This window comes from Planococcus citri, chromosome 1 (assembly GCF_950023065.1).
Source record: "Planococcus citri chromosome 1, ihPlaCitr1.1, whole genome shotgun sequence".
Classification (NCBI taxonomy): Eukaryota; Metazoa; Arthropoda; class Insecta; order Hemiptera; family Pseudococcidae; genus Planococcus; species Planococcus citri.
In genome coordinates this window covers 53,351,791-53,374,303 of record NC_088677.1, presented here as the reverse complement: position 1 = coordinate 53,374,303, position 22,513 = coordinate 53,351,791, and the positions used below count along the sequence as shown (strand labels likewise).

At 33.2% G+C, this 22,513-nt stretch overlaps 2 protein-coding genes across 15 annotated transcripts in view; both read right to left on the bottom strand.

The window, feature by feature from the left end:
- Window positions 1-5,220: 5,220 nt before the first annotated feature.
- Window positions 5,221-7,872, bottom strand: LOC135832720 (uncharacterized). The gene is made up of 4 exons (XM_065346154.1): window positions 7,587-7,872; window positions 7,181-7,408; window positions 6,667-6,844; window positions 5,221-5,854 (listed from the first exon to the last, which is right to left on the bottom strand). Exons 2-4 carry the CDS (start codon window positions 7,378-7,380, stop codon window positions 5,486-5,488), a joined length of 747 nt encoding a protein of 248 aa, XP_065202226.1. The 5' UTR covers window positions 7,381-7,408; window positions 7,587-7,872; the 3' UTR covers window positions 5,221-5,485.
- A 1,634-nt stretch (window positions 7,873-9,506) lies between these two features.
- raskol (Ras GTPase-activating protein raskol) overlaps window positions 9,507-22,513 on the bottom strand; it is a 191,084-nt gene continuing 178,077 nt past the window's right edge. For 11 of the 14 annotated variants that reach the window (XM_065346106.1, XM_065346103.1, XM_065346105.1 and 8 more), the window contains 15 exons: window positions 22,282-22,376; window positions 19,503-19,739; window positions 18,028-18,129; window positions 17,751-17,935; window positions 15,030-15,199; window positions 14,785-14,947; window positions 14,431-14,689; window positions 14,172-14,320; window positions 13,917-14,083; window positions 13,569-13,834; window positions 13,232-13,487; window positions 11,425-12,064; window positions 11,155-11,339; window positions 10,924-11,087; window positions 9,507-10,789 (listed from right to left, as the gene is read on the bottom strand). In XM_065346106.1, the coding sequence (XP_065202178.1) occupies window positions 10,516-10,789; window positions 10,924-11,087; window positions 11,155-11,339; window positions 11,425-12,064; window positions 13,232-13,487; window positions 13,569-13,834; window positions 13,917-14,083; window positions 14,172-14,320; window positions 14,431-14,689; window positions 14,785-14,947; window positions 15,030-15,199; window positions 17,751-17,935; window positions 18,028-18,129; window positions 19,503-19,739; window positions 22,282-22,376 (3,312 nt within the window). In that variant the 3' untranslated portion in view covers window positions 9,507-10,515. The remainder of the gene's footprint in view (window positions 10,790-10,923; window positions 11,088-11,154; window positions 11,340-11,424; window positions 12,065-13,231; window positions 13,488-13,568; window positions 13,835-13,916; window positions 14,084-14,171; window positions 14,321-14,430; window positions 14,690-14,784; window positions 14,948-15,029; window positions 15,200-17,750; window positions 17,936-18,027; window positions 18,130-19,502; window positions 19,740-22,281; window positions 22,377-22,513) is intronic. The other 3 variants (XM_065346099.1, XM_065346100.1, XM_065346101.1) reach the window with 3 other exon arrangements.

Here is a 22,513-nt window from a genome sequence, read left to right as displayed (position 1 = left end):
CATTAGACGAGCGTAAAATTTGCTCGGGAATTTCGACATGGGACTTTTCTTTAATGTTAATAAAGTTAAAAGTAACAATACGGTACTCAACATTCTTAATACTAATTCCGCCATACATATAAAATACACAAATTCTTCTACGCCAACTTGTTTAAAATAAAGTAAAAAATAACACGAGAATATCGGAATACCCCATCCGCATAACAAATACAAAATGAAAACATACCCGTCGACGTTATAATTAATTATTCGAAATTGAAAAATACTATGGCGAATTACTAGGTAGGTATCGAAAGTCGTTATTAAAGTTAAAAATGCGGTGATATAAACCATCAAAGAATACAGAAAAAAATAAGCGTTTAAAAATGCCACCTTGTAATATAAAACTTTGAATACATAAAGTAAAATATAAGATACGATGTAGGAGTAGAGATTCTTCCTGGAGATATTGCTACGATGGCGATGTGAATGTTGGTGATATTGATCGATGTCATAAAAATAAACTACAAGAAATATAAAAGAAATCAAAATACCGAAAGATGATACATAGTATAAACACTTTGGTTCCAACTCAACGTAATTATTGTGAATATTAATTAAATGTTTAAAAAAATTGATCGAATTATTTTTCGCGAAATCAAATTCGATTATTATGTTGGAATAGAAAGATAAAGAGTTATTTACACCACCGAATGGGGATAGCAAATGGGTATCGTGGCATTTTTCGATTATTTCATCGAACATGTTGAACGCGAAAAGATGGAAACATCGTTCAAATTTCGCGATAAGGTGGCTTTGATTTAACCAAATACTGGTACCCAGACAACTTTGAACTGATATTCATGATGGAACTTATGTCTTCGACTCTTCGTTTTCTTGGATCAAAAAAAAAAAAAATATACAGAGTGCTTCGATAAAAATTCAGGCACAGGTTTCTGGCGACAATACATTTACATATGTATATCTTCGAGTCGGGAGGAAGAGGTGTTGGTAGTTTATTAAGTTTCAAATAAGAAGTCTAGTAAATTTGCCAATAAAATTAAATTTTGTTTGTGGTGAATTGGTGAATTGAATTAAGTAGGCATGTATATATATTGATTTTGTTCAAAATATATTGAAGCTGATATTTATTTCATTTTCAATTGTTTAAAATTGGGTAAGTACCTAGGTACATCGTCATTACTTCCTAAACATTTCAGAAGGGAATAGGTAATTGGGTAAAAGTCATGAAAAATAAAATATATTTCGATTGTTTTTGAAACCACCAGATCAGAAACAAAATATCATAATGCTCAATGTGATTTCTTTTTCATATTTTCAGACCCTGCACCTATTTTTATACCAACTTTTTTTTTGATTTTTGAAAAATGATTTTTATTTTTTTTAAATTTTGAATCATTTGGTACGACAGGAAAATAATGACGGATAATTTTTAAAAAAGTCAATGACGGAGGGTAGGTAAAAGGTACCTACCTACAGTATTATTATCGAAGTAAAAAAAAAGCTTGCAGACTTCACCTATGGTAAAAATATTTTTTTTTAAGTCTAGGTTTCAATTGTTCTAACGACTTGCACAACTGCAGTCTGCACATAGCACGAAACGCATCACAATGTAGGTAGGTATGCAGAAATATCGAGTACCTACCTACACCAAAGAAAGTTTTTTGTTAAAAATACACGTTGACAACCTGAAATCGATGCGCATGATTGGCGGAACATCATCACCTATTGTTATTCATTGTGACCAACCAAAACATTTAACACAAAACTTTTTTCCGGGTATAGGTACTCCATAATTTTCTGCACACCTTGTAGCACAAGTAAATTAGCTATTCAAATTATTCGTGCTCTTATGGAATATATTGGTTTTTAAATTGTCGTTAAATTGCTCTGGATGATTAGAAAATGCTCAGTTGTATTTTATTCCCCTTAAATTTCAATGATTTGGTGCCTTGAACAGGAAAAACAACTTAGCCTTGGTCATATTCGTGGTATTTTCATTATGTAACTTGAATCCAGCTCTTTGAGCCAAAATCTGGGATTGAATACGCGTATAAAGATATAATCATAGATTCTTTGATATCAAAAGCCATCACGAGCTGTTCTAAACTGAGTAGAATATACCATTGACTATATAGATATAATGTACTACGAGTATATCTATACAGGGTGTTTGGGGAGTGGTGGTACATACTTCAGATTTGGATCCTACCAGGTACGACTATGAAAAAAGGTTATGTGAAGGTGTTGCCTATCTTGAAAATTGAAGGGGCTAAATACTTATTTCGAAATCTAAGAGCCAAAATCCAATTTTGTCCATGGAGGTAAGTAGTACTTCGAAAAATGGCCAAAATTACCTGCATGACTTTTTGTCCAACTTGCAAATTGAAGGGGCTACAAGTGATTTTCAAATTCAAAAAAATCGCGATGAAAAAAATGAATGCGGAAATGAATACAGACGTTAAAAAAATAAACAAATTTTGTTATGATCATTTTTTCCCTACTCTAAAATTTAAAAAGTTTTTGGAACTCAAAAATTGTCAATGTAATAAACTTTTCAGCAAATCAAAAATTGTAGAGCTTCAAAAACTTTCTAAATTTTGGAGTCGGAGAAAAAATGATCATAACAAAATTTGTTTATTTTTTTAACGTCTGTATTCATTTCCGCATTCATTTTTTTCATCGCGATTTTTTCAAATTAAAAGTCATTTGTAGCCCCTTCTATTTGCAAGTTTGACAAAAAGTCATAATAGGTAATCTTGTTCATTTTTCAAGTATGTACTATCGACCCCCATGGTCAAAACTAGATTTTGGCTCTTGAATTCTGAAAATGTATTTTGCCCCTTCAATTTTCAGAATAGGCGACTTGTTTATCTCATGTTTTTTTTTTAGGTCTGGACGGTTATATCCATATCTGAAGTTTGCACCACCACTCCCTGGACATCCAGGAATGGTTGGAAAGTTTGGAGTAAAGGCGCAGCTGTTTGTTTTTGTTTTTTAAAATTAATAATTGTTGATGATTTTTTCTGAGGTTTTTTTTTTTTGGGTTGAAACGTTGAAGTCAGTAAACCAAATTAGTTTCTCATTTTAACTAAATACTATATTGAGTACTTTTAGTTTTGTTGTAGTAGGTTTGCCACATTAATTCACCAATGTAAAGCTCCTAAGTCATCATAGAAACATTTTTGGCAATTTTTTTCAAATTACAAAGTTGATTCTCATATTTATTTAAAATGCACATTCTATGCTCGTGGGTCGTGGTTTTTCGCGTAAAAATGTACTCTTAATCTCTCTTTTTTTTACCACCTTAATCAGAAACATTTCTGATAAGAGTAGGGAAAAAACGTAACACGTTTTGCAGTATTGAAGTCATTTATTTGCAACGTAAAAACTTAATCGCCTCGTAAAAGATCGACGCAAAGAACGAAATGCATTATTTCTATAAATACCATCATCATCTCCGGTACCGGTAATTGTTGTAATGTGATAATCCGAACTGTGTCTAGGACTCGTCGTCGACGACTCGTTAGAATTCATTTTATCCAAAGATGCATCCTCGGTAACGTACATTTTACGACGAAATATTTTAAATATCTGTTTCCGGTTTCGCGTAGGAGCAAACAAATAAAAAATGATGACACCTTCGTAAGCACCTGTCACATCCGAACAGTACCTAACGGCGCATAAAATATACACATTGATAACCATAAAATAATTCAACGCGTTACATAAACTTTCAATCGAAGACATCAAAAACACACTGCCAGATAGCACCATTAGACGAGCGTAAAATTTGCTCGAAAATTTCGACATGGTACTTTTCTTTAATGTTAATAAAGTTAAAAGTAGGAATACGGTACTCAACATTCTTAATACTAATTCGGCCAAACATATAAAATACACAAATTCATCTACGCTCACTTGTTCAAAATATAGTAAAAAATAACACGAAAATATCGGAACACCCCATCCGCATAACGAATACAAAATGAAAATATACCCGTTGACGTTATAATTAATTATACGAAATTGTAAAATACTATGACGAATAACTAGATAGGTATCGAAAGTCGTTATTAAAGTTAAAAAAGCGGTCACATAAACCATCAAAGAATACAGAAAAAAATAAGCGTTTAAAAATGCCACCTTGTAATACAAAACTTTGAATACATAGAGTAAAAAATAAGATACCACGTAGGAGTAGAGATTCTTACTGGAGACATTGCTGCGATGGCGATGATGATCATGGTGATGTAAATGTTGGTGGTATTGTTCGATATCAAAAAAATGAACAATAAGTAATATGAAAGAAGTCAACATACCGAAAGACGATACATAGTATAAACACTTCGGTTCCAACTCAATGTAATTACTGTGAATATCAATCAACCGTTTGAAAAAATTTATCGAATCATTTTTCGCGAAATCAAATTCGATTATTATGTTGGAATAGAAAGATATAGTGTTATTGACACCACCGAATGGGGATAGCAAATAGGTATCGTGGCATTTTTCGATTATTTCATCGAACATGTTGAACGCGAAAAGATGGAAACATCGTTCAAATTTCGCGATTAGGTGCCTTTGATTTAATGGCTCTTATCGCCAATATTCGCGCGATAAAATTATACCGGTACTCAGACAACTTTGATTTGATATTCATAATCGAACTGACGTCTTTGTTTCATTGGATTCGAAAAAAATATATATACAGGGTGCTTCGATAAAAATGCAGGCGTGTCTTGCGACAATATATTTATCTTCTAGTAGTGGGGAAGGGGGTACTTAGGTTATTAGGTTTCAAATTGTAAATGTTGTACATTTTGTTGATAGTGAAATGGTGAATTGAATCAAGTTGAAGCTCATTTTTATGTCATTTAAAATTTTTTTAAATACAATGTTTTTCACACTTAAATATTTCTTTACTTTGTTATTGAAACCATCAGATCAAAAACAAAGAAATCACATTAAATATAACCTTCATGTAGTAAATCTTGTTTAACATAAACAATACGGTGTATCTATGTTTCTGTAGACATGCACAAATCACAATAATGATTTCTTTTTCTTGTTTTCAAACTCAATACCTATTTTATCAACCATTTTTCGATTTTTTTTCCAGAGAAGTACGTAAAAAAAATTTCAATTTTTGGAATTCTTTCGAATTTTCTTTGGTACAATAGGAAAATAACGATGGGTAATTTAAAAAAAAAAAATCGATAACGGTGAGTAGCTTTATTATTGAAGTATAAAAAATGTCTGTCGACTTCATTTATGGTAAAACATTTTTTTTTTTTTTAGTCTGGGTTTCAATCAGTCTAATGACTTGCACAATTGCACATGCATCACAATGTAGGTAGATAAAGATACCTACTCAAACGTAGTAGGTAGGTATGTGTAAATTAGCTATTCAAATTATTCATGCAATTAGGAATATCTTAGTTTTTAAATTATCGTTAAATTTCTCTGGCTGGTTGAAAAATGTTCACTCGTATTTTATTCCCATAAATTTCAATGATTTGGTGCCTTGAACAGGAAATATAACTTGGCCTTGGTCATCTTTATATTCGTCGTATATAATTTCATTGTATAACTTGAATCCAGCTCTTTGGGCTAAAATCTGAGATTGAATACGAGTAAACATAATCATAGATCCTTTGATATCGAAAGCCTTCGCGAGCTTTTCTAAACTGAGTAGAATATTATATCCTATGTCCAATCCTCTATATTGCGGTATTACGAGTAATCCCCAATCATGAACGTACTTATCTGTACCGAGGATTTCGAATGGATCTGTGTTTATTCTAATATCTTCGTAGATTTTGGACATTTTCTGTATAGCTTCACCCGGTACCTGAAATAATACTCAAATAAGTAAAGTAGGTACGTAGGTAGGTATTGATTTAAAATCTGTACGTATCAATGTAACACATAACCGACTAATTTATGGTAGATAATAATATATAAATACTGTAGAGATTGGCTAGAAATTAGACTATTACATATAGGTACATATTTTCGTAAGTAGATAGATTTTGTTTATGCTGAGCCGATGAACTGTGTTTGAACGAAACGAAATACTTAATCAAAGGTCAGTTTATCAAGATAGGTAGTGCAAAGCTTTCATATCAAATGAGCGTACTCCACTTGCCTTAAAATGAACCCATTGCACTGTAAATCAGAGGTTATCAAATATCAAATTTTCAAACTCAACACCGATAACCTGTATCGAAGGAGGAGATGTCTAACATCAAATTTATTTTCAGAGATAAGGTAATTCCATCACTCTCGCTACTTTTTATCATAAAACCTACAACAAGAACATGATAGACCTATGCACTAAGTAAAGTAGGTAAGGTACAATTTGTCCAAAATTTGAAATATTTTGAAATGCGAAAAAATTCACCCAAATAGTTGGAAAACCTATTTTACATGGTTGGGTAGTTATTTATTCTGATCAAATATTTGTACCGAAAAAATTGAACCAATTTCAGTTCTTATCATACTGACACAATATGTATTTAGAACTCAGACAAAGATCCTTGCTTAATCCACGAAACATTACAAAAACTAGCCCTCTATCCAATAAATACCTAAACCTGAACTTACATATTTTTTTTTTAAAAACAAGTATTACATATTTTTGTAAATTAGGTACTTAATTACTTCTGGTAATGAAGGGTCTCCTTTTGAAGCGATAGACAATATCTGCAATCCAACAATTTCAGGTTTCGGAACATCTTCATCAAGTACTGCCAGTATGCTGACACTGTTTTCCAACATTTTACTTATTACGTATTGGTAAATTTGCATACTCAATTCATCTTCTAAAAGCTTCGATGAACTGAAAAAAAAAAAAAAAAAATGTGAAGGTTTCAACATGTACCTAATATGAAAATTAACAATTTTTCGAATCTTTTTGATAGGTATTTGATTTTTTTTCCTTTAAAAAATACCTATCATTTTACAATACATTATTTTAAGTATAACATGAAAATATTCAAAATTGTTTATTCCGACGAATTAATTCAACGAAAGATTGAATAAAATGAATCACACTATTCACCTATGGTTCTTTTCATTTAAAAAATGAAAATAAGAAAACCAGCAGCATCCTGCAATTAATAAGACACTTGGTAGATATAGTACAAGGTATAAAAAATAAGAAATTTATTCTTACACGCTGAGCGGTTCTTCTGGGAAGTAATACTTCATCATTAATTCAATACTTTCTTCGAAACGTTCTGGAGTTAGATCGACAATTTTTATAGCGAACGATTTACCATCTTTGGACTTAGATTGAAATTTATGCCATGTGTTTGGATAAGCAACTGATTTTGGTCTATTCCATAACAGTGGCAGATCTGGTAACTCTTCCATTTTTAAAAATAGGTAATCTCACTGCTACCTACAACAAGTAAAAGTAGACACTACGTTAGTTATAAGTACAAAAATATGTTCTAGGGGCTCAAAAATTTTTATTTTAGATTACGTGTGGTAGATTATAAGAGTATGCATATCGCATATTAAAAACGAATTCTTAAAACTGATGCTGATTTTGCATTTAGATAGGTAGAGGTACTTACGTAGTACTATTCAAGAATAGCAAAAAATCCCACGGCTAAGCAATTAGAAATATGTAATAAAATAAATCCGGTCTAAAATACCTAAACAATTTTTTTCAACTGAGCATCAAACATCTACTGAAACGATTCGCGAAGCGCGATGTTTATACCATACCATGAAACTTTATCAACTGATTAAATAAGAACGAGGAAATTTTAATATGTAATTTCATATTACGCGTATACTGCTACTGATCGTAACCCAAACATGCTTGAATTCATGAATTTGTGCCAGAATCCTTATTCCCACTCATCATTTCAACCTTCATGCTAAACTTAAACAGTGGGAATACCTAAGAAATTCATAATGAAACGTATTTATACCACGTGCAGGGAAACTCCATCAATTGGTGAAGAGGTAACTTTTTTTTATTCCTTCCGAGTTCCGATACACGTATTAAGTTTAGTAGGTATGCTTATTTAAAGTTGAAAAATACAAAAAATCATATTTGGAGAAAAAAGTAGGGTACCTATCTTCAGTGAAAATTGCATGCTGAATCTAATGATGTAGGTAAGGTACGAGTATATCTACTTTTAAAATTAATTTTGGAATTCACCTTCTTGACAAAATCCCTTTGACTATATATACATGGACTACTATCTTCATTGTCGCCGATGAAGCCGAAGTAATAGAGGTACTAGATCGGGAGCATCGGGAATTTTCATGCGCGCGCAGGAATTCCACCCACCCTCGCACCTTCCAATCACGGTGAACCACGGAGCGACGAACACCCTCCTACGTTCCAACGACCGCTACGCTCGTTGCAACGAAATCTCGCGCATGCTCAGAGCCCATGTCCCGATCTAGTACCTCTATTGCTTTGGCTTCACGATTCCCGTTCAACAACAATAGGAGATAGCAGTCCATGTATATATAGTCAAAGCAAAATCCTGGATATTCAATAATGATGATAAAATTAAAAAAAAAAAAACAGTGAATGCTTACAAGCAAGAGAGAATAGATGCTTGCCAGTATATTTGCCGTGCACTTTTTGAAAAAAAAAGAAACACTCTAAAAAAAGTGAAAAAAGTTTTGAATTTTGAAAAGGAATTCCTATGAGTTGTTACATCATTCATAAGTAAGTAGGTATCTATATCTACCTATATAAATATCTTACAAGTGTATTTTTCATCAGTTTCATTCCACCACTCCCTCTAAATATCGTTCATTTGTTGTAAAAACTACTTTTTGGATAGTAAAGCAAGGCATTATAGGCCCACTCCAAGAAAAATCAACTTAAATTCCAGTACTCTAGAGATTATTTTGATTTTTGGCTTGACTGAAAAATTTGAATTTTCAGCCAAAATTGGTGTGTTTTCTCTCTAAGTGACGTCAAAAAATGAAAAAAATTTTGTTATGATCATTTTTTTTACTCTAAAATTTAAAAAGTTTTTGAAGCTCAAAAATAGTAAATTTTAATGAAATTTTTAACAAATCGAAAATTGTTGAGCTTCAAAAACGTTTCAAATTTTAGAGTGAGAAAAAAAATCATCATAACAAAATTTGTTTATTTTTTGACGTAGAATTCATTTTCTGCATTTATTTTTTTCATCGCGATTTTTTGAAATTAAAAATCATTTGTAGCCCCTTCAATTTGCAAAATGGGCAAAAAATCATGATAGGTGATTTTGTTCATTTTTCAAAGCACTACCCACTCCCATGGTCAAAATTGGATTTTGGCTCTTAGATTTTGAAAACGTTATTTTGCCCCTTCAATTTTGATGATGGGCCACACCTTCACATAACTTTTTTTCTCAGTCGTACCCGGTTATTCGTGCTACGCAAAATACGAAAATTCTTATCAAAATAATTGTCAAAATTTATTCGTCGATCACTGTTTAGAAAAATAAAAAATGAAACAAAAAAACATAAAACAAACGTACTTTTTAACATACTTTATTAAAAATACAAACAAACTTGAAATTCATCGAAAAAAAAGGTGCAACAGATTCTAAAATACATTAACCATCTACATAAATAATAATAATAAAAAACAATACTGTTAAAACAAATTTACCGTACAAATCAAAATGTTTTAAATAGAACAAAGCCGAAATTAAATCGTCCAAGAAGTAGCTCTAATACAAGTATAATGCAGAAGATAGGGAGGTAGGGATCAGAATAAAAATGCTAAAATGTATCCTACTTTTGCAAACTGTCATTTTCGTTAAATAGATAAAAAATGGTAATAAATAAATTTGATTATATAATTTTGAAAACAGTTCTATTCAATTACGACGCGACACCATAGACATAGACATAGACAAGTCTCCATCCACCCAAACATAATTATAGTAGTAGTTTAAAAAATTCAAAAACAAAGAAACAAGAAGGTAGTCAAATATTGTAAAAGAAAAAAAATATTATAAATATAGTCGATAAACCGATTTTTTAAAACACGAATAAATTCAATAATAAAATTTAAAATAAAAAAAGAAATACGAAAGTGACGAACGAATACTTATAAGCATAATCTAAAAATGTAATATCTATTGTACACATACGTATGAATGGTAGCATGTAGTTTTGGCTAATAACCCAAAATAAATGCATTTAAAAAAGAACAAAAATAAAAATAAAGGGGGAAAACACGAAGTGAATCTATCAAATACATCGGTCTAGCTTAAATCTACTTTTGATCATTATTTACAAAAAATAAACTTTGGCGTCAAGACGAATGAAAGTATATAAAATAATAATTTATAAATCGAAATGGTAATGTAACACTATTAGTATGACTAAGTATTTGTAAATTTTTTTTCAATTGTTTACGTTATAAATGTCTTAATCTTTTTGAAAATCTTCCTCGAGTACGCGTACGTGTATATTGTCAAACGCTACATTACTATTTTGTTTTGTACTTCATAAAAAACCGTTTAAATAATTTCTTCAACAGGAGGAACTTTTCAATTCGCTCAATTCTTCGAGAAACCTTTGATTGGTATTCAATTTATTATTATTATTATTATTATTATTATTGTTGTTGTTGTTATTATTATTCTGTCGCTCTTTCAACTGATTAAGGGCGCTCAGGAGTCTATTATTGGCGGCGTCTAAGACGGCGATTTGGTGCTCTTGTGCTTCGATCACGCGTTGTTTGTGAGTCAATGTGTCAGACATTTTACGCTGTTCGCGCCGTAATTCTTCTTCGACTGAGATTAGTCTGCGAAAAAATACAAAAACGAATATTACTACAGACAAAGATACGTACAAAAGAAACGCCGAAGAGTCGAAAAATTAGAAATTTTTTAATTTGAAAAAAAAACTATATTCTGCAAAAGAATTAATGGAACCAACCTAGCAATAATATTTTTCATGTTATCTGTTTCAGCTTCTTCGTGATCTACTATCGAAGTAGACGAATTCGGTCCGGCGCTACCGTCCAGCTGATGTTCTGCTTGTTCTAATTTCAATTTCAATAAATCGACGCTCGATTGAAGTCGTTCTATCTCTTGTTCATACTGAAACGAAAACATTGTCAAGTTAGTTGGCTTTTGCTGGGTGAAAGAAAAAATTTAAAAAATGAACCTCGTTTATGAAAGCTGAAATAGGTGGTGAAACATCATCGAATACCTCGTCGATGTTACGTCGTACCCTTAGCTTATTGCGGCCGGTGTTCGGTTGTCTTTCGTCGTCCGATGAATCGGTGGCGTCTCGAGCCGAATCGACGGATAATCTATGGTGTAAGTTTTCGCTGTAAGGTGACATGATTTCTACAAAAAAAAAAAAATTACATTGTAAAACGAGACATCATATCTATCAACTTCAAAATAAAGTGCAAATATATTCAGAACTCACCAGCAGGTACGTTATTATTATAATAATTCGTTCGGTTGGCTAATTTATGATCGGAGGGAGTGGCCACTCGCCAAGCTCCATTTCGAGCGAATCCATTACACTGAGGATTAGTCCGCGGAGCTCGATGAGCCGGATGAAATCTCGGTGGACTAGTAATATCGCCATTCTGGGCATTATTCTCATCCGAAGACGAGCTACACGAACGCTGTCGCGGTTTACGGTTCATCCTGTGCTGGTATACCGGATTGGTGAACGCCAACGGAGGTAGGCCGTTTTTCGCATTCGTCGTATTCGACGACGTGATGTTGGCGTTCGAATCGACGCTATCGACGTTACCGTTCGGGCTGCCGTTCGCTACAGTCGATACGTAGTTACCGTTCACGTTAGCGTTGGCGTTCGAGTTACTCGAGTTACTGTTGCTCGAATTGTTCGAATTTACTGAAAGGTCGACCGGACTGGAACTTTGACTGTAGGCGGCGAAACTCTGGTACCCGGATGAGGCGACGTTGGACAGCGTTGAAATGCTGACTTGGCTTCCTTTACGGTGTGTGTCCAAGTCGCATTCGTCCGAATAGTCGTCTAGACGTGTCGCGTTGCCCATATTTCCGTTCATGTTTCGAACCATTAAGTTCCCTGGTCGCTGTAACAAGCAAAAGAAAAATTAAAACGTTAGAATTATTGTATTTTTTGCTTAATATTGTATGCTGGGAGAATCAGTAGCAGAACTGCAAGTGTTTTAATTCGGCAGAAAATTGATGTTATTTCGCTTTTTTTTTCGAAAACTGAAATATTTCAAAATTTACTAGAGACTCTAGAATGGCTCGAAAGAACCATCAATTAATTTTAAAAATCGCCAAAAAAATTCTGATTCAAATCCATAGAAATTGTTAAAATTTGGTGCAGATTGATCGAAATGGCCACAAAAACAATATGTATAATATCAAAGTAAGTAGATGTTCAATTTTATTTTGGCCCCTTTTTATGACAATTTTTCCAAAAATATAAAATCCAAAAATCCACCGGAGACTCCAGAACAACCCGAAACTATCACCAAAGGTCATAAATACGACATTAATCTAAATTTAAACTTTTCACATCGACACAAACGGAAAGAAATGATGAATTTTTCGTATTTTTTTATTTTCAAAATACCCAAGTATTCGTTTCTAGAAAACATTTGATTTGAACAGACAAAGACGATTTTTGAAAATTTGTACCAACATTTTTTACAATTTGAAGGAACCGAGAAAAAATTATGGCCAAAATGGTCTCAACAATATAAAAAAATCCAAATTTTTAGGCCAATGCATAAGCCCCCCCCCCGTTCAAGAGCTCTCAAAATTTGGAAAACTTTAAAATTTTTCATGAAGGCACTTCAAAAAAAATTCAATTTTTCAAACTTGATAAAAATAAACTTTTACAAAATTTTTTAATGATTTAAAATTTGATAGTTTGAAAATCAAAAGACCATCTATTCCAAAAAATAAATAAATAAAAAAATTGTTAACAATAAGGCTCTATAAAATTTCAAAAAAAAAAAAAAATGAAAAACGACTCACTCTAAAATGCATTTTTGGTACTTACGAGACTGAATGAAAAAAATGTACTCATTACACTACAAAATTTTCGATAACCAACACAATGATTAAGAAAATTCTAAAAATACCAAGTGGTCAAATGAAAGCTCAATAACTAATAATAATTGCACCTCCTTCCTCCTCCCTCTTCCTGCCTTTTAAGGTGACAAACCTTTCATCTGATCCTGACCCATAGAACACAAAAATCTGCTAAATCAAGTTCAACTTACCGCGTGCATTTGCGAAGTGTTAAAATGATGATTAAGTGTATGATTATTGCTGAACGAGGTAACTGCTTCGTCGCTATGAAGAGATAATTGATTGGCGGCGGACGAATGGCCGTATACGTGTCTTGGTAGGGTCGCAGCTCTGACTGCACCAGGCGAGGAACATTTGTTATTGAGGCTGGATATAGTATTCGCATCGTTGCACGGCGAATACAACGTTGAAATGCTACCTTTCATGCAGACTGTCGGATCATTATACCTATAAAATCATTAGGTATTAAAGAGTTGATTTGCACCAGATATAGGATATACTAAACAATCCAACTAGATAGGCAGGTACCTGAATATGTTACGTTGAAGCGAATGATAATTATGTAACGGTGGTTCGTTGGAGATTTCTATCGGACGTATGAGTCCACTTGGTTGAGTCATTGCAATGCCGACCCTTTGTAAAATGCAATCCAGCCTATCGACATCTTTCATTTTGGCTGGAGCTACTTTGGTAATACATTCCAATAGAAGAGAATGCAATATACTGAGCTGTTTGCCGAGATCAATTAACCCATCATCTGCGTACGGTACAACCGAAGCGTTCGGTAAAGGACTCTGCAAAATCACACGTCACATAATTAATTATTGATCGGAAACTTCAATTTATTTTTGAGAAAAAATATTCGCAACAACTTACAGAAATTGACTGCAAGAATTGCTTCATAGCGGAAGCTTCGCGTTCAAGGAAATCGTTCATGAATTCCATGAAGTTCTCTTTGCCTTGAAATCTGGTGAAATTCGCCAAAGTCTGCAGTGTTTTGGCGACCAGAGTTAAATTACGAGCGCCTTTTTCGTTAGGGTATTCTATAAAACAATGCACAAAAATACGAATAAATTCGCCGATCACTTTGAGAATAGATACAACTTCGCAGCATTGAGACCGTCTATTTACCTTGCGTAATATTAAAAAGACTAGGCGATAGAATAGCAGGGCATAAAAATCGTAAAAATATACAAGCTGAAATCAAATTATCGCTTATATCGTGTCTGCCCGATTGAGTAAGTTGTTCGCGGAACATAGTGAAACATTCGCGTAATTCGCTGTAAAAATGAAAAAAAAACGCATTAATGATGATAGTACAGTATCCTGATCATAAATAAATTCATATTATAATACTCAGAGTTTTCAGAAATCTCTCTAGCAAACTTACATAGGGAAAGCTGAACTCGACTCGACGATCTTCTTCCAAGTACTTTCGACCGCATTTCTCAAATTTTGTTGTTGTTTAGTCAAAGTTGCTGCAGAAGAAACCTTCAAAGGATCAACTTCGCAATCGAAACCGGATTCTAGGACATTTTCCACCAACTCTTCCAGCGTGTTTTTCAAATACTTTTCGCCCGTTAGTTTCAAAAAAGCTTCCATCGCTTTGGTTGCCAACGAGTTGCCACGGAATATCAATCTTTCATCTTCTATAATGAATATCAAAATTATAATTCACGATACGAATCAAATACTGAGTTGATAATGGATAAGGTCGCAGTGTAAAGGAAACCAGTCAACTCACCAACTCTTTTAATATCCATCATGACGATATCGGATAGAAAATTCTTGGCCAATCCTTCCTTCTGCATTATATGTACCAAAGAAGTAGCTATATCTTCTTTAGCTTTAACGCTGACCACAGGTTCCAGTATTTCGCATATCGTTTTATAATCAGTTTTCAAATACTGCAATACGAATAAATATTTTCAATTAGAACTATCAACTTACAAAACACGAAATGAAATTCTAAAATAATTCGACCATTACCTGTAGGAACTCTTGATAAATCTGCACCGGTAAAATGTCCACAGTTTGGAACCGACATTTCACTCTTAACGCTGGTGACTCTTTCTGACATGCTTTTTCCATAACGATAGGATACCATCTTTCGGTCAGGTATCGTGAACTCACCTCGTGCACCGGAATGCTCACCGTACCTGAAGACAAAATAATAAAATCCATCATTTTAAAATTCAAATCGATCAAATAATTAGGTAAAATCATTTAAATGAAATGTAACAGGGTGTCTCATATACATTGTTATTACCTACGTTGAAAAATTCCGTGCATTTAAAAATAATTCACGAGAATTATCTAATAGAAAGTAAAGGAAGGCAGCTTAAGCAAATCAATCATCTTTGAATAAATTTGAGAAAATTCTCAACTTCTTGACACAATAATTTACATCCGAATTTAAACACTTTTTCAGGTTGAAAAAATAATCGATGTAAGTAGGTGCATGCATCAGAGAACTAAGGATATTTTTACAGAAGAAAAAAAATGTTTAATCAAGTAAACAAATTTTAAATTAAATTAACATAAAAAATTAAAAAAAGATGACTAAGTAGAAAAAAATGAGAAAAAACAATTAATTGTCCTAATCTCTTCACCTCCTCTTATGAAATATCGTATGGAGAATTTGTCAGCGACATATTGAAAAAAGACCACAAAAAATGGTTGAAAACACGAGGAAAAAATTCTCGAAATAATTTTGAAAAATAAGAACAAATGGAGTACAAAAAAAAGAAAATCAATCCTGAAATCAAGAAAAAATCATAAATTCTCCCAGCTTCAAAATTCTAGTAAAATGTCAAAAAAATAAGCATTTTGTTGATATTGGAAAATTTTTTAAAAAATACCAAAAATTCGGAATGATTTGAAACAAATAAAAAATGAGATCATCTCAATAAGTAAAAATTTGAAACAATTCTCTGATTTGAACAAAACATCAGAAAAGTGAAAGAAACAACCTAAAGATATTAAAAAAATATGTATGTACTTTAAATAATTCAATGTTTTTCAGATGATACTTTACTATTAAAAATACCAGAAAAATATAAGAGATAAAAACCTACGAATTTTTGTATTTTTTAAAAAGAATCTACGAAGAAAATTTTTTGTTTGAACCAATAGAAATTGTTCTTGAAAATTTGTGCCTAAATCAATCGAAATGGCTACAAAGACGATGCTAAATTTCATTTTGACATACTTCATTTTGATTTTTTTTTTTTCAACTGAAAAATTCGAAAATCCCCTGGAGCACCACCAATTGAATCGATTCATTAGAGTAGAACCTGAAAATCTTTCAACTCAATCTCATAATTATGTTTTTTTTTCATTGAAAAATATGTCATGATTTGAATTTTTATAAATTCACCAAACATTAAAAAAATAAAATTCAGCAACTAAAATTTGGCTTGGCTGTACGTGTGTATTTCCAAATGTTCTTTCGACTTTTCTATTCCAGTCAAAATGAAATCTACCCTTGTACCTATGTATAAGTTATCGTAGGTAATCAGTACAACAAAACAAAGCAACAAATTGCGACACTGCGACGTTTGACGTCATTATCATCCACCACCGTCATCCCTCCCACATCCTTGGGCAAATTTTACTTCAATATTGCAGACGATTACCTTGAAGGAAAAAAAAGAAAACCTATCGCCACAGGGGTTTTACTCAATCGACCTAAAATTGGAACCTCTTTTTTGCCTACTACTAGTTCCCATTTCAACAATAACGTTATAATCAACGTTAATGAATCGAGCATATTTTCTTTACATCATTAACCGAATAAAATCGCACAAGATGTTCGTCAATTAAGTATACATACGTTTAAATAAAGACTCGAAAATTACTCGTACATTTATACGATGAAAAAAGATCCAACCAACTATCGTGTATTGTTTGTACGTATGTAGGTAAGGTACAGGTTCGATATGCTCATCGAAGACGAATATCGTATGAAGAGACAGAGAGCCACCACATACGTGAGCTCAATCCTTTGAACTCTTTACATATTGCTCTGCTGCTCCACTTATGCGAGCTAATAATTAACCGTATTCATCGACGTGTTTGACGAGACCAAAACGGCACGTTATTTTCGATCGTATGTACTCGTATATGCCAGAGAGTGAGAAATTTCCATACGTGTACGAAATACGACTGTGTGATGTACGTAGATGTAGCTTACCTATAGCTACGTGTACGAGTAAGTACAACTGATTACGAGCTGTCATCATCGACGGCTTTTCACGTACATATTGTACGTGTGAATCGACGCGTGTACCATAATTACGTAATAAATTTGGTACACTCTCGTTACAGATCATCGAGTCAACGGTATCTTCGCATATATCACGTACCACACTCGAATATTACCATAACCAAACAATTTATAGGTAAATAATTTCCCGAAAACCTACTGATTACCTAGTAGACCTACCGATGAACGAGATCATCGAATAATGATCCAGTAGCGAAGATTTTCTTTTAGTCAGAAGGAGAGAGAGAGGGGTTCCAAACATTGTTCGAAATTACGTTTTTGCAGAACAATTACAAAAAGTCATAAAAACTATTCGAAAATGCTTCAAAACCGATAAATATAGAATACACGATAATTTCACAAGTTTTCAATGTTTTCATACAGACCACCTGTTACAGTGAATACTTATTTCATTCATATTTTTTTTTCGCATCGTTACTCACCGACGAGGACACTCTTGTCGCGTTTACGTCTTTTATCGCCTTCTCGATACAAATGAATGTTGACTATGTTTACCGCAGGTAAACCTTGGAAATCGAAGTGTTCGCCCCAAAAACACAAGTCTGACTTCTGTTTGGTCGATGTCTTCGCGTATAACGTTTTGTCCAGAAGTAGCTCGCAATAGTATCTGCACAAAATAAATTACAAAGTTGAGCAAACATTCCATATTCTCGTTTAATATTATACGAATAAGTACATTATTTATATAAAATGAATTACTTTTTCTTGTTGGGTATGCCTTTGGCTTCTAGTAACCATATTTTCATCGAGTTGTCAGTTCTTCGAACGTGTTCTTGGTCAGGTTGGATGGTTTTCTTCAAACTGTAACAAAAAAAAAAAAACAAAAAAAAAAAAATGAAAAAAAATGACCAAAAATTGTTTTATTTTTAGTTTTTAAAAAGACACGAGGCAGACAAAATGATGTCTAGAACACCGAAAAAATGAGCATTTGAGGAAGAATCAACAGGTCTAAGGAAAAGTGCAGCGACAGCGTTGAAAAAAAAATCATCAAAGATCGAGTGTATTCCCACAGCAAAGATTCTCCAAAAATTCGGTACCTATAATAAAAATGCATACACAGTGATTCTCAACCTTACAACCTAATTTCGTTATTCACTCATCAGAAATACTCGTCCACACAAAAAAATCACACACAATCGAAATCCACTTCGCATTCTCTTCTTTTCCAACAACCAAAAAACACACCTCACCGTACACCCTTCAATCTACACAACACATAAATAAAAAGACCATCAACCTCAAACCGAACCGACGACACACGTTTTCAGTTCCATAATAATCAAATAGCCACACAAATTCACACCCTGAACATATCTTTCAACACCCCTTTCGAAACAATCGACGATCAACAATCTGGCGGCAAAAATCTCCTCCTTCATCCACCTTATATTATAATATGTATAGCCTGAGATCAAAACCTTTTCATCGAGCTGTTTCATCACAACCGGAAACTCTCACTATTAAAAAAAAAAAAAAAACGCAATGTCCAGCATCTCATGCCACTCCACTCCGTGTTCAATTCACTCTCCCATAAGAATGAAAACGTCTTACACATCTTGGCCACCATACAACACATCACATGGACATACCGCCTTCTGTGATCTTACACGGTCATCAAACTGCAGCAAATTCCAAATCAAACAGTTCTTTTCACTTACACAATTTCTACGTACAAGAAGAAAATATAGAAACGAGAAAAAATAGGAGGGTCACTATATAAAATAACATATCCTCCTACACACATTGCGTAGGTACTTTCTTCAATCGAGTTGTCACATTACATAGGCAGTATTTAGAAAAAGTAGCGTACAAATACAAAATATTGTTCACCAGCACAGATGTATGTACGAGTACAAGTACACATACGTTTTTATGACGACACGTATCGTACGTGTATTCCATACACTTCGATAATATAACGGTACCGTCGAGTATAATTTTTTAAATACCGAGTAACCTGGGTCATTTCCTCGTCGTCTAAGTACGTGTATGGTATTTGCTCGTACGTATTTGTAATAAAAAAAATGGAAAAAAATGAAAGCGAAGGTGTAGGTACTTTGCACACATTTAGGTTAAAAGAGAAGCACAGATGCGAATAAACGGTGGCGACCATCTCGTGTAGTAGGTACCTATACGTATTTATACGAGTAGTTAAATACTCTCGGTGTACGTACCTGTGAACCCATTTATCTCTTTCGTCGGCCGTTCTACAAGAAAAATATCTGGCGTTTCCGGCCGGCAATGTGACTTGAAAGCAATGCTCTCGGCCCAGAACAGAAGGATGTAGCGGTTTTATTTCGACGCCTCCGCAGCTCAAATCCAAGCTTTGCATTGCGCTTTGACACTGTCCCGATAATAAAGACTCGTGCGATCTGGATGTACGTAGACGAGGCTGTACCGATACGGCATTCCTGCGGACCAAAAAAAGAAATGTAAATAAATCTCCGTTTAATGACCAACGCATAGGTAGGTCTAGGTATACCAATAAATAGTTATAAAAGATGTCTTAGAAACGAATTTCAGAATGAAAGAAGCCCTTTTACTATAGAGTATCGTGTTGCATGAGACTTCTATCGTTTATCTTTTCAGTTAACGAGTCTTAGATACAATTTACTAATAGATTACTCTTACTCTCCAAGTCTCCACATTCCACCAACAATTTACCAACCAATTTTTGAAAAATTAAATTGAAAATTAATCATCTCGAAAAATCGACCAAAATGGATATAATTATTTTTTACTCACAAGGAACTCTCAAGTCATGGTTTCATCCTCGATCAAAAATTCAATCTCGCTTCCCCTCCCATCAAAAACACAAATTACTCACTCGCTTCATAAATTCAAGAGGACAGGAGGAGGGAAATTCGAAAAAAAATCGAATAAGAACGAAAAAATTTACTTTTACGAAAAAATTAACGATCACTAATGAAATCTAACTCACAACCCAATACTTTGTGTCTGTGAATATCGAAATGAATGTACCTACTACTGATTAAATAAATGATCTTTTCATTTAAACTACCTATATCGACGCTGACGACTGCTCTTGTTTATAATTTCACAGCTGTTTACGAGTGCAACTAAATAGTTCAATGGCGCTCGATTCTCGAATGAAATCGATTTATTTACTTTGTGATATTACAGACTGTAATCACCTATATACGTCGAGATGTCATCACCAAACGCATTGTTCATTTTGATTTTTTCTTTCGATGAAAAATTGTAAATTTTACTGATCAATTTACGAAGAGAACCATGAAAAAAAGCACTGCGGAATTTAAATTTTTCTTCAGTTGATTAAATTTCAATTGAAGCTGAAAATGAATTTTTGAAAAAAAAAAGTTCGAAAATTCAAACAAGTAAGATGATTAAAATTTTTAATTAATTTTTATATTTTAGAAAATTTTTTAAAAAGTTGAATTATTTTAAATTGAATTATTTCTGGATAGAAAAAACGAATTATAACGCTAACTTCCTATCCCACCAAAACTGAGTTAGACCATTTCTAATAATTCCAGAGCTTTTACAAAATAAATTTTTTTCAACATTTTTGAATTTTATTGAAAGCTGAAGATGAAAATATGAGAAGACTACAGAAGAGAAAAATGGAACAGTGATGAGGGGGGCAGGGGCGGATGGGCAACAGGGGGAACCGGGAAAAATCCCGGTAAAAATTGGATTTCGGCGCTAATTTTTACGCTAATTTTGGCTCGAATTCGGCGCCGCAGCAGCGCCGAAAGTGTAGCTCTGATATGAAAGAAAAACATTATTTTTTACTTCTTGAAACACAAATTTTCAAAAGCTTTCGCCCTCGCTTCGCTCGGGCTTGTTTTATTTTCTTTTTCGAAATCATAGATGAAAATTTAAAAAAAAAAAAAAATCCAAGTTGTAAAGCCGAAAAATAAATTTTCATCCTCACATCAAAAAACATCGTTTTATGTCTCTCCTCGAAATACAAATTTGCAAGAGCTTTCGCCCTCGCTCGAGTTTCTTCTCTTTTTTTTAAAAATTATGTAACTTCCTAAAAAAAACATCATTCTAATTCTAAAATTTAAAAACCAAAAAATGAACTCCTTGCATTTAAAAAAACTCGTTTTTAGGCATCTCAAAATGAAACTTTTCAAATGCTTTCGCCCTCGCTTCGCTCGGGTGAATTTGTTTGTCATGCTCCAGAATTTGCACGTTCAGCAACAAAAATAACATCTTTTTACACCTTCTAAGTTTGTATTTTCCAAAATTTTCGCCCTCGCTCCGCTCGGGCAAAATGTTCACCATTTTATGCCTCTTTTATTCAACTTAGGTATTTGGCTCAATTTGGTGTAGGTGCAAGTACATCATTTTTTAGTTATAAAACTCTAAATTTTTCAATATTTTGTTTATCCTTTTACGAATACATACTTAGGTTGACTAAATTCAGCACACAAATTTTAATTTAATTCAGTAAACAAATCTAATACATACACTAATTTCAACTTCGTCAAATTGTTCCATTTTAAAAAAAAATCACCAACTTTTTGCGTTTTTCCCCCCTCAAAAGTTGACGAATTCCTAATTTTTATACCCTCCTTCAAAATGACCACTTTGGCTGAAATATTCAAGGTAAAAAAATTCAAAAAAAAGTACACATGATTTTATTCCTTTGTCACCCCCCCCACTCCAATCATCGACCCCAAAAAACTAGCGTCACATCGGCACTGGCGCCAAATCCCGGTAACTTTAAAGTGCCCCATCCGCCCCTGAGGGGGGGGGGCACTCAGAACGACTAAAAATCAAGCAATTCTATTTGGCTAGGTTGACATATCAACTTTTTGATACTAAAAAATGACGTTAAACACGTTTTTCAAATTTTTTTCAAAAATTTCAACGCTTTTTCCCACAATTTTTAGCGAATGAGATAATGCAAATGGAAGAGACGAGGAAGGGATTCAATAAAAATGAAAATTCAGAACTCACCCATCGCCGTCCGTTGTTCGTTTTCTCTCCAGTTTCGTAACGCTTTTTGTCCTTTTTAACGGATTCGATCGGAACGATCTTTTCGAGAAAAAATTCTGTAAGAAAATGATAAAAAGTACAATTAAATTAGGTAATGAATTGAGGTAGGTACTTACTATTAATTTATCAATTTCCTCTAATATTAATCAAAGAAGTTGTGAAAGATGAACATTTTTTTAAAAAGTTTATTTTC